At 32.4% G+C, this 13,084-nt stretch overlaps 1 protein-coding gene and 1 pseudogene across 1 annotated transcript; both read right to left on the bottom strand.

The window, feature by feature from the left end:
• Nucleotides 1-503: 503 nt before the first annotated feature.
• LOC143592462 (protein PHOX1-like) lies at nt 504-5,398 on the bottom strand (annotated as a pseudogene).
• Nucleotides 5,399-5,410: 12 nt separating this feature from the next.
• LOC143592461 (protein ROOT INITIATION DEFECTIVE 3-like) lies at nt 5,411-10,371 on the bottom strand. Its single transcript, XM_077072373.1, has 8 exons — nt 10,162-10,371; nt 9,980-10,093; nt 9,781-9,914; nt 9,548-9,695; nt 9,263-9,459; nt 6,669-6,796; nt 6,359-6,603; nt 5,411-5,572 (listed from the first exon to the last, which is right to left on the bottom strand). The coding sequence occupies exons 1-8, from the start codon at nt 10,369-10,371 to the stop codon at nt 5,411-5,413; spliced, it is 1,338 nt and encodes a 445-aa protein (XP_076928488.1).
• Nucleotides 10,372-13,084: the final 2,713 nt, after the last annotated feature.

Genomic DNA, 13,084 nt, shown 5'->3' with positions numbered 1-13,084 from the left:
GTGATAATTTAATTAAGCGAAATGTCTTTTTAGGCCCGGATATTTGCAGCAATTGTATGGCGGCGGGGGAAACGGTTGATCACATCTTTACGTCTGGTTATATGGCGACGGTGGTGTGGCAAAGAATAAGCATGTGGTGTGATATACCAAATATTCAAGTCCAGTCAGTAAATGACATTTTTGATGTTGTTAAACAGATTCCGGGTACCACGCACAAGAAGGAAATGGTTAAATCTATAATTATGGTGGCTATTTGGTGTATTTGGAGGAATCGGAACAACATTATCTTCAAAAATAAGCCTTTGAAGATCGAAGACATTCTGGGAGACATAAAAGTTTTAACTTTTTTGTGGATTAAACACAGGGTCAATAGCTTAAAATTAGATTGGAGTAGCTGGAAAAATTGGATTATGTAATGTTTCTCTGTTTGTTTTTGTTCCAGCCCATGCTATTTTCTTGATAGGATGGGTGTTTGGATTGCTAATAGAAATTTGCAGTTCAAAAAAAAAATATGTCCAAAAAAAAGTACTTTCACTCCTTTTGATACAAAAAAAATCACTCATATTCCACACTGCAAAATTTGGGACTTTTACTTTTCCTTTCTCAGCAACATTATCAATTAAGAATCAAGTGAAAGTGCGTTTAAATGAAAATTTCAAATTAAGTATGATTAAATTACCTTCAGAAGATGTTGCATTAGAGCAATGGTTCTTTACTATCACTGCTAGATCTGTTGGTGAAACTCCTGCTAGCTCAAACTTTTCAACCGAAGCCGCCAAAGATTCTTCCCATGCAGACAAACCCAACTTAAACTCCACAACAGATCGCTCATAAAGCAGCGTACCCCACAAAATATACATCTGAGATTTCAAATGTTCAGCTTGCTCTGCAGCTTCATCAGCAGACACATCTTTTAACAACCCTTCCAACCCCAAATTTACCAAATCGTCCCTATGCTTATCATACAAACTCAATCCGTTCAACTGTTGTTCCTCCAATTCTTCCCAAATCTGCATTCCGTGTTCCATACTATCTTCAGCTTTGTTATACAAATCCAAAACTTGAGCAGAAAGACTCGATTCTATATTATTCTTGGTTCCAGCTGCATAACACCATGAAAGCTTTGCAAGCTCAAACTGTTGTTGCCCGAGTGCAAGAAACCCTTCGTAAAAATCAGGTTTGATTTTTAAAGCTTCTTCATATTGTACCCCTGCTTTTACATATTCCTTTTCTGCCCATTCGTGTCCCTTTTTCACCTGCTCTTGAACCGATTCTTTACTTCCGTCTTCTGCAAACACAGCCCATTTTCTTGCTTTGTTCATATGAACATTCCCCAAGTTAAACAACCCTAAAGCAGCCATTTCTTGAAACTTCCCACCAGCAATGTCGAAAAGCTTCTGCGCGTTTTCGGTTGTGACGGTTTCCTCAATTGCTTCTGAATACAACTCCATTCCAAGATCATGAAGATCCAAATATGAGTCGGATTCGAATCCCACATGATCTTTAAACAACCTTGCAAACTGCACAATCCAGTCTTCAACACACGTTGTAACTTTCTCAACTTCCTTAATCTTTCCCACATTACCATTCTCTGAAACACTGGATATTAAGCTACTGGCTTTAGTAAAACCATCATTTGTGAAACCTTCATAAGACGGTTCTTTATCGGGACTAACTTCTACCAAATATAGCCTCAAAGAACCTTGAGGATCACTTGAACTTTCAGCCATTCGGAAGTAGTTGTGATGGTGATCAAGTCCCCTTCTTGATCTTTATACTTAATAAGCACACCCTCTAAACAAGGAAACCGGTCCCACACTATCTCCCTCACTAAACCGATACTGCAATCAACCGGTAGTTGTGCCCATCTTATATCATCACCAAGCACCAATTTCACCGTCCACTTTTTCTTCTTTAATACTATTCTTATCCTCGATGACCACCTTATCTTCCACTTTCTTAACAACCCTTTTGTCCTTAACTCTCTTAACCTTATTATTGTTGGAGAAAAATGAATATTGTGGTGTTTCTGTAGAGTTAAGATTATACCCAGTGACCTAAGAGTTTTCATTTCACTAAATTAACTCAAACCATATAAATGTTGTTTTCTAATTACAACTTTGGGTGACTGGGTGTCTTATAGAAATTGTACACAAAAGATGTGTGGCTTGGGAGAAAGATTCTCACGTAGCATGACTCTAGAAATATCTTTTTATCAAGTGGACTCTGATTTTAAGATCCGCTAAGATCAATGTCTCTTTGGATATCAAATTGTGTTTTCTAGTATTAAAACTGAATAGTATCTCATATAAACAAAAGAAATTGAACCAAAGGTAGGTGCCGTCTGGTGATAAAACTGAATCGTGTCTCATATCAAAAATTGATCCAAGGGTTGCGGTTGTTGCAAGAAAGAGCAGTCGGTGTTATGTAATTATACATTTATACCTGTGTTATGCGAAAATAAAATAATTATACATTTATACCTGTGTTCAACGGAGAATGAATGTCCAAGATATCAAATCCAGAGAATGCACTAAGCTTGATGCGTGATGTACAAGTTCTTTAAAAACCACTTTTCTGAGTTTACAAATTTGTCATCTGGAAAGGTAAAACATCTCTTTTAAAGCACGGGTAAAGCTATTTTATCTATACTATATATAATGAGTGAAAGATGGTAAATTAAGACGCTTGTTTTTAAGTAAAATACAAAATTTACAACTCAACAAAGCATATTGAAAAGGACAATATAGTCTTTTAAGAGATAAATCACGTGCAATTTCAAATTATTAAAAACATTTACAATTTTGATCATCTAACTTTAATCACCTTTTGTAAATTTAAACATTAATTACAACTATGACCCTTAATCTTTTACCTGTATACTCTTTTAATTTTCACTTTTAACCCAACTTCACCCACGGAATTTAAACGGTCATAACTTTTTTATACGTTAATATTTTTTATAAAGCATTGCACCATAAAAACGAGAATTTTATTATCTTTAATTTGATTATCATATTGTTATAGTTTTTTTCAGTTTAAAAAACAATATTTTACGTATGGGTGTTTGCGGAATGGTTTTGATGGTTTTTAAATTAAGCTGTGATCCAAAATGTAAATAACCTTTTTGTCGTCGAAAACCGAAACCACCCCGTTGAAACTTGAAATCGGTTGGCTAAAAGTTAAAGAAAAAAAAATCAATCATGAAATTAAACCAATGATCGGTTTGAACACTTTCAAACCGAACAATAAACACACATAAACTTGTAATGAGATTACCAAATTCTGGGTTTCCCGCTGCATCGCGCGGGCACCCGTCTAGTTATTTTATATGCACCAGGGAAGGTCAACTAAAAGTGTGGTGGGTGGTGGCTGAGGGGGCGTACGGGTCACGCGCTACTTGCTACGTAAAGCTGTCAGACATATCAGTGTGCGACACGTAGCTCTAACATTTTTACAATTTGTTTTCCTTTTGTTTGTTTGAAAAAAAGGGAAAAAAAGTTGTAATATAATTACATTAAAAATTATTATAGTTTTTCTCTTGTTTTTAATTAAATAACACATTTTTATACTTTTATTACTATAATTTCTCTCTCATTCAATCACAACTTTCAGAAAATATTAAAGTATTATATAATTACATCAAAAATTATTATAGTATTATACGGTGTGAACAATGAAACTCCAAATTTAAGTTTCTCGCATAACATTTTTTTCCCCTCTATCTACAATCACTTATAACCATACCATATAATTTACAAATTTCCATCACATATTTTTAAGGAACTAGCTGAGTGTCCGCGCGATGCAGCGGGGTGTGCACGCAACTCGACATTGAACGTATAGTATGTGTCAGTACATATGTCATCTGATGATAGTGTGTACGTAGACCGAAATTTGACACGTAACTCGTGCAAAGCCAGTTGCGTGTAATCGAAGATTGAACACGCGTAACCGGCCTGGAATGCACGTTACTAACATTAAAACATGCTTAACCAACACCACGTGTGTAATTCATAACGATTACCGGTGCAGGGCAAGCGCTTACCAAAATTTGGTTATGTGTGTTACGTTGTGCTGAACACGCGTGTATCGGCCCCGGTACATGTAAACAATGACATATGCGTAACCGGTGACGAAATCAAGAAGCAAATCCGAAATATACAGTAATTTAAAATAAATAACTTTTGTAAACCAACCCGTTTTGGCCCTAAACCCGTTCTGACTCGACATCGGTCTGACCTAGCCCCAATCTACTCGAACCCGAACCAAATTAACCATTTTTCTTGTATCGACTTGTTCTGACCCTAATCCACTTTTACAAATGACCCAAGCTCCCCCGACTCGACCTGTTACCAGTTCTACACGGTAATCGCGTAACATGTTAACTTTTTAAAACTAAAAAACTATAGCAATACCATACTCAAATTAAAGAGAATAAAATACTCGTTTTTATGATGCAGTTATTTTTAGAAAAATATTAACGTGTGAAAAGATATGGCTGTTAAAAAGTCGAGGGTAGTTTGTTTTGAATTAGAGGGCATATGTGTAACTATTATCTAAATTTACAAAAAAAGTAGTGAAATTGAGGGGCTAAAGTTATAAGTATATTTTAAATGAATGAAAAGACTTAATTACCCTTAATTTTTATATTTTTGATGCATTGTGTGTTGTATATAAAGCATTAAGTTTGAGACCTCTTAAAATTTAAAAAGTCCCTCACTCTTGCTTTATATATAGGTTCTCTTAATAAACATCTTTAAGCAACAAGCTGGAAGAAAAGACAAGTTCATACACTTTACACCGTTACAGTCCCAATATTAAAATTTGTATTATATTAACCCATAGAAAGTTCTCTCTCTAATTTTTAACCTATAAAAAGTACCTATCTTTTACCTATATTGATAAATGAATTAGAATACAAAGTTTATATTTAGAGTAATTTTTTCATACCAATAAACAATATAGGTACGGTTCGGTTTACATGTCTAATTTCAAACTATAAATCACAAACCGCGCTTAAAACTGTTAACGGTATAAATCTCAAATCGACTAATCAACTTTACTATAGATAGTTCGGTCAATTTTCACAACTTATAACCACCCCTGATATTTACTTTGTTTTAATTATTTGTTGATTTTATTTATCAACAATTGTATTGTATACTATCCATCTAGAAAATAAAACAAAATTACTGTGTGCCAGGTACAAACTAGCATTCAATTTCAAGAACACCTAAACATTACTAAAACAAAACTTTATAACATAGAATGAAATGAATCCCCAATACTCTTTAAAATGCATACTTAGTTTAATAACTGAAAGCAAGGATTATAATATTATATTAGTAAAAGAGCAGTTAAAACTTAAAACAACCTTAAAGCTTCTGAAACCCATGAGCTGACCCGGTCAAAGTATTGCGGCTTCTCCTTCTCCGTTCAAAAGCTCACCGACACAAAACTGATGCAGATTTTCATACATCTTCTTCCACTGTTGTACCATTTGCATCGCCCTTTCCTTTTCTACTTTCAATCTCTCTATTTCCATTTCAGAAGCTCCACAAGAACCGCGCTGCTCATTGCAAATTACAAAATCATGTTTCTTTTGAGTCGATATGCGTTTGAACATTTAAATTTTGGAAGAACTAAAAGAGAAACTGGGTCAACTGTGTACAACATCCATTTTGCCTCACCCAACATATTCACCCGTTTTGACCCATTACCTAGCCTGCCCATTTTGCCGCCTATGCATTTATGTATGACTGATAAACAAGTCACATTTGTAGGTTAACGAGTCGAACCCGACACAAACCCATAAACAACATAAATCGGAACATGACACGAACACACAAATTGTATCGCCCACATGAACCCTAACATGACACGTGTATTCATGGGTTGACAGTTAACACGCACACAACCTGTTAAAATAAAAAATATGCTTTTTTTTACATTTTTACTTTTACATATTAATACTTAAAAATTCTAACTGCAAAATATTTTATTATAACTAACCTGCCAATTAGGTTTAAAGTATGCCATTTTGTTTATCAAATTTTGAATTTTGGCAAAAAAAAATATATACCCAGTAGTTTTAAGTTATTTCATAAAAACAAACATTTTAAAAGGCTAAGAAATTATAATAAAGGGTTCAAATGGGCCAATGCGTGAAACCGGCAAGTTGAGACAAACACGACTCCTTTAGCAAAGCATGTACGCAAGTTCGACCAAAAAGACCAAACTACCCGTTTTGATTAAACCCAAACGCGCGAACTTTGTGTTAGGTTCGTGTTGTGATATTATCATATGCATTAATATGGTAACAAAAGTTAAAAGCTATATAATATATAGAGCGGACCTGAAGTTCACTAATCTGACTATTCATGGAGTCAACAGTGGCATAGACCTCATCACAATGCCTGTGATAATCATGCCGAGGTGGAATATATATGCTAAGATCCGAGTGTTCATCTATTGATGTGAACTTTTCAAGCGGTGGTGGCAGTGACGCCTGTTTTCTCGCCATTAAACCTTGATTATTTGCTACTGTTCGAGGGTATAGAGCCGGTGGTTGTTGAATAACAAGAATATTGTTAACAGGACCTGATCACACAAACCAGAACATTAAAATTGGAAAAATGAATATTGATGCAATTAGATTATTCTACCTTTTGCATGCTTAAAAACGCGTATTATATTATGAGTTTTAGTGTCCCAGACTCTAACAAACCCGTCCTCTGATCCAGCAATCAATTGAACTCCATCCAGTGCGAAAGCCAAAGAACATATAGCCTTACTGTAACAGCCACCATTTAGTTTACGTTTAAAGTTTGTTCGTTTACATCTATCTATTCTAATAAATAACTACCCATTTTTGCCACTTGTCACTCTCATAGCTCTCTTCCTCTTTTTTCAACATTTCAATATTGATCCTTATATTTTAAGTCATTTCAATATATGAATTGAAGTTTATTTTTCTTGAATGTAAATCCTATTCGATTCATTCATTAACATTAATGGTGAAAGATAATAAAATAAGGAAATATCAAAATTGAAGTTGCTTAGAATAAAATTTTAAAATCATAGGTAATTAAAGTCAAGGTAAACTATAACTTGTTTTTAAACTGGGATTTGAGCAGCAATACATAATTTTTTATATAAGATTGGTTTTAAATTTGGATTTAAAATTTTCTCATATGTATTTGAACTCAGGAAAATGTGTATTTTCTTAATTTTCTCCAACCATTTTATATAAATATTGCAAACATGAAGAACACATTTTATATAAATCTCGGTGTTTAGCATTAAATCATTGAAGTTGAATATTATAATTATAATCCATATGAATAACGATTTACTATATGAACTATCTATCAATTACTTATATGACTTTTTTGTGCAATATAAAAGGTTAGAAACAAGAAGATCAATATTTAGTTTTCAATATTTTCTTTCATAACTCAAGACAAAAATGCTCCAGAAACATATATTTTATGACTTGATTTATACTTTTTTATACATTCAAATATATTAAATTTAATATGCCTTATAAGACAAATGACTTAATTAAAAGCATTCAATTTTTTAAACAAAAAAATCTGTTTGAATCCCTTTCCACTATTTTCGCTTTTAAAAAATCATTTAGGATATGAAAACCTAGAATATCATTTTCATCAGTTATTCATTCAAATCACTTCAATATTATATTACTTAGTAATTTTATTTTTAGACAAATACAATGATTTGAGGTTGTATTAGTGTTACCTGTTGGGTAGTACATAATTAAAGTGTCTATTATAGTTTATATTCAAAATAATAAAGCTATACACAATTTTTTTTTAAGAATTTAAGGTTAGTATGTCTTTGTCATTTTCCATTCATATGAAATGAAACACATCATTTTGTTATATTTAAATTTTGGGTTTTATATGTTTCCGGATTATACAATTGTTAATTTTAATATATAAAATTGATTAAATTTTTCATATGCAGAATATTAATAACAACTAATAATTTATCATGATTAATCAATTTCAGATTTTAAAGATTCTAAGGATGATTATATCATCAAAGTTCAGGTAATCTGTTTTTTGGGATAATCATGTTTTTTTTTAAACATGAGAAAATGATCTCAAATGACATCATATATATTAATTGATCAAAAGGTATGCTATTTTCATGTGTATGAGTATTTTTTTGTTAGTTTCATGGATATGTATTACAATTTATCTAGAGTTGTGGAATGTACTTGAATAACCTCATTTGTCACACAGACAACTATACATGACTATATCAAGAGTTATAAATAGACATATATGTTACCTTATAAAGAGTTACAAGCAGACATGGACTAAAGATTTTGATTTTTGATAAACAATGTATACCAACCAATACAATCACAAATATAGTGTACAAGGAAGGTTTTACTCTCTCCGTCCCATTACAAATGTCCACTTTCAAAATTTATTAGTCAATTTTCAAATTTATCCTTAAACACACACAATTAACATTAATAACCAATATTTATGGACCCAATTTCTAAGGGCATTATTGTCATTTTCTAAGCAAGAAAAGTAATCATTCAATCTACCTAACTTTGTGTTATTCAAACCATGACACTTCTAATGAGACGAAGAGAGTACTTATTTGTAACATATTTGTGTAATCTTAGTTATGTAATTCCTATAATTTTCATATAAATTGTAATTGTATTAACAATATATGATCATTTTGTTGACTGTAATTCACTTACCGGTTAAAGTTTAATATTTTTATCAATTCCCCGTGTAATACACGGGCCTCAGTCTAGTTTGTTAATATAATCACTTAAAATTTTTAGGTCCATTACAACTTAGTCTTTATTTAATAACTTTTTACACCAGACACATTGTTCTTCACATTACTTTTAATTGGTTTTAGTTTAGTCATGTCCGTGAACTGTTCATTTATACGTTTAACACAGTGAGCATAAACAAACATGAATATGTTCACTTTTTTAACAAACAAACAAACACAGGCAAGAAAAACCCCGTCCTTTTACTGTTCGTGTTCGATTGTTTGTTAAAGTAAAACAAATGACACACACATAATTCATTCGTGTTTGGTCGGTTCTTTTACAAGCCTATATTCAAGTTTTATCAAACAGGAAAGTCCATATTTGCAGCAAAATGGGATCGTCAAGATGAAAACATAGGATTACCAAGTGATATGTATTTGACATTTATAGAGAAACAAAACCTACATATAAAACAAGTTGACTCACCTTTGATCAGACAACGTACCAATAATATGCAACCCATAGTTGTTAGTTTTGCCAACAGAATTCAACTCTGCAATGTATATTTTACCATCTCTACCACCAGCATAAAAAACATGCTCTCCAGGATCCAATGCAACCGCATCAATAACTGAAGGAAACACAACATTTCTCAACAAAGTTCCTCTAGCAAGACTCCATACCTGCAATAGAAAACGTTATGCTAAAAGGAAAATAAACATGTTATGTTGTGTAACAGATGAAGAACTGAAAGATACACATTTAAAAAACCTTGCAAGTACGATCCTGTGAAGCCGACACTAGAATTGCATTAGATCCACCATAGCCTGTAACAATATCGGTTACCGGCAGCACGTGCTCAGAGAAACTAAACTCGTAAAGATGCCCTGATCTCTGCTGTCTTTCCTCGTCAAAGATCCTACTCAGGAAATGCAGAAAACGGTTGATTGTCGTCATAAACTCTAAAAAAAAAAAAAGGAATTTGATGGATACAGAAAAAGTACATAAAAAGTGACCAGACTCGAACGGATCCATCTTCAGCAGCAGAAATCAAAAGTGACTGATCCATAGAAAAGAGCAAGCAGGTAACAGCCCGATAGTGAGCGTGCCATTTCTTGAGTAGCCTACCAGTTGCAACCTGTAACAGATAAGAATCAGAGCAAGTAAAGTAATTGCAATAAGATGATAGAGAAAATGAATGACCTCCCAGAAGTAGATGTCACCAGAGAGTCCACCACCAACGATGTAAGTGCCGTCAGAATTACAAGCAAGAGGAATGATTGCTTCAGAAGGAAAACTCTTCACTTCTACCTGAGGCTGCATCAATGTGAAGGTGAGACATATATATTCATTCATGATAAGATAAAAGGTAATGTGATTAGCACCTTGTTCCATGACCAGAAGAGAACAGAACCAGAAGAATGATGAATCTGAGAGGAGGCTAGGAAGCGTCCGGCGACGGAAACAAGGCCGTGAGGAGGAGACGCGCATGCCCTGTAACGGAGGTGCTCTGCGCCCGAACGAAGCTCCCAGCAACCGATTCCGCCTTCTAAGGAGGACGAAGAGGCAATCACTACTTCTTCTGAGTCTTCCATTAACAAATTATTATTATTATTATTATTATTATTATTTGCTGCTGGTGCCGCCGACTGGGCTGGGGTTTTAAGTGTAATAATGCCAGGAGGAGGGAGGGTTTTAGGTTTCATTAAGTTTTAACCCTTGTCTTGTGTTGTGTCACATGTGTCGCTGCTAACTTATATATTACACGGGTTGATAATAATAATAATAAATAAATAACTTAATAATATAAATATATTTACAGAAAAATGAAGTAAAAAACTTTAAAATTATTAATCTTAAATTCATTCGTGATATTTAGTTCATATAAACGATTACACAAAAGTATAAAACTCAACACCTTGACGATTCGTTATCACCAAATCTCTGTTAATGTCCAAAACATTCTTCCTTGCCAAATAAATTGGAAAACGCTACAAAAAGGAAAAGAATAAATAAAGTTATAATATGTAACTTAAGTAACTTACACAACTAAATAACATCAAATAATAACAGTTGTAAATAAATGACGTTACCAAATGATTAGGAACGACAAAATGACGAACATAATAGGTAAATCACCACAATATCCACATCATCAAGTTGTGAGTTATGATCTTGACCTTGAACAAAAAATAATGTAGCGGTTAAAAAAATAAAGTATACCGTTATAAATCAAAAGCATAGAAATACTATATGAACCATATGAGATCATCAACACATGACCATAATGGTGTAACTAAAAATACTATATTAACCATCTGGTTTGCTGAGATCATTATTACCAAAAAGAATTCTTTCATTACCGTCAATGTTGTAACTAAAAACAGTGTATAAATGTATTCATCCAAATTGAAAAAAAAAACAATAATGACACAAAATGATAATGGAAAAGTCTCAAACCTTAAGAACAATTTCCATGTAATTGGGGATCCCAAACAATCAATAATTACTTTGTTTTGTAGGAATGCATGTCGTAGTGATATCAAAGTCAGGAATAACTGCAACAATATCAACAGTAGTATTAATAAGCCCTTTAGTATAAATAAGTCCAATCATAAATTGGATTTAACTAAAGAACCAAAAGGATATAATTAATGGAACCCCGTGTTTTTACCAACGAATCTCCTATGAATGCTTTAATTTTGTGTTGCATTCAATAAATCGATACTCATGTTGATGAATATCGATTGAAACACATGTAAAAAGAAGAAATCAAACAAACCTTATAATTCTAATGTAGAAGACGAATGCAAAAGCAGACGACGGTCGTTAATTGAATATGTATAGTCTAATCGCATTTATACTTTGAATTAGGGTAAAATCATTATAGAATTAGGGTTGATGATTACATATCTATATTCTAGTAGAATCTGCAAATAGAATATGTAAATTGAATATGCATAATGGAATTGATTAAATTGAACATGTATAATCCAATAGGATTACACCAAAATACGATTAACGATCGTCATCATAGAATTAACATTGAGGATTACATATCAATTCCGATTGTCATCAAAAAATTAAGGTTAATGATTACCTTTAAAGTTGAAGACATCGATTACAAATGAATTCTGATTGAGAAGAGCATCGGTCAATGGGAATTGTTAGGTTTAAGTCTGGAGGATGAAAATTGAATTGCCGTTGATATAGTCTGGTTGTTACAGATGCCGTTATATGTAAATTCATTTTTAATTTTAATGAAAACAAAAAAGTAAAAAAAATGTCAAAATGTTATGTGGTAATTTAAAAAGATTTGATGTAAAATATTTTAATGAAAAGAAAAAAATTAAAAAAAATGCCTAAATGCCATGTATTATAATGAAAAGGAAACAATAAAAATTTGTCAAAATATCATGTGACAATTTAAATGGATTTGATGGAAAGTATTTTAATGAAAAGAACAAAATTATAAAAAATGTCAAAATGCCATGTGGCAATTTAAAGAGATTTGATGAAAAGTAGGAAGAGATGGTTGCTTGAAAATCCACTGTTTTATTATATAATATATTTATATATATATATATATATATATATATATATATATATATATATATATGTAGATGTAGTTATTATTAGTTTGAGACCCGTGTATTACATAGATAATTGATAAAAAAAAAATTAAATTCTAGTCATTAAGTAAAATTCAGTAAACAAAATGATCATATTTTGTTAATACAAATACAATTTATATTAAAATTGAAAAAATTACATAATAACTAAGTTTACAAAAATACGATACAAATAAGTAAAATACTTCCTTGTACACTACATTTGTTGTATTGGTTGGTATACATTGTTTATCAAAAATCAAAATCTTTAGTCCATGTATGCTTGTAACACTTGATAAGGTAACATATAGGTTTGCTTGTAACTCTTGATGTAGCCACATATAGTTGTTCGTGTGACAAATTAGGTTCTTTCAAGTACGTACCAAATTATCAACCCTAAGAAATGATAATATATCCATGAAACTAACAAAAAAAAATATTCATACACAGTGGCGAACCTTGGACTAAGACCTCGGGGTGGCCGGACTCATAATGTATAAAGAATTTAATAAACGGAGGGGGCCAGGCTCAAATTTTCGACTGAAAACGTCTAAATTACACTACGTATAAAAAATTTCGGACGAAAACATGTAAATTTGTAGTATTACACAAAAAGACCGGGGGTCGGGGCCACCCTCGGCCCTCACTAACCTTCGCCCCTGTTCATACACATAAAATATCATACCTTTTAAACAAT

The sequence above is a fragment of the Bidens hawaiensis genome, unplaced genomic scaffold (genome assembly GCF_021521415.1).
Source record: "Bidens hawaiensis isolate Kalapana, Puna unplaced genomic scaffold, B.hawaiensis_p1.1 tig00040812_1, whole genome shotgun sequence".
In the NCBI taxonomy this organism is placed as follows: Eukaryota; Viridiplantae; Streptophyta; class Magnoliopsida; order Asterales; family Asteraceae; genus Bidens; species Bidens hawaiensis.
This window is presented reverse-complemented; position numbering and strand designations above follow the sequence as displayed.

Bases quoted from the DNA above. Each gene is read 5' to 3' on its own strand.
- LOC143592461 (XM_077072373.1), bottom strand. From the start codon at position 10,371: ATGGAAGACTCAGAAGAAGTAGTGATTGCCTCTTCGTCCTCCTTAGAA. The intron at 6,797-9,262 runs GTGAGTCAACTT...TGGCTGTTACAG, and splicing joins GGTACGTTGTCTGATCAAAG to TAAGGCTATATGTTCTTTGG. The intron at 6,604-6,668 runs GTAGAATAATCT...TTGTGTGATCAG, and splicing joins CGTTTTTAAGCATGCAAAAG to GTCCTGTTAACAATATTCTT.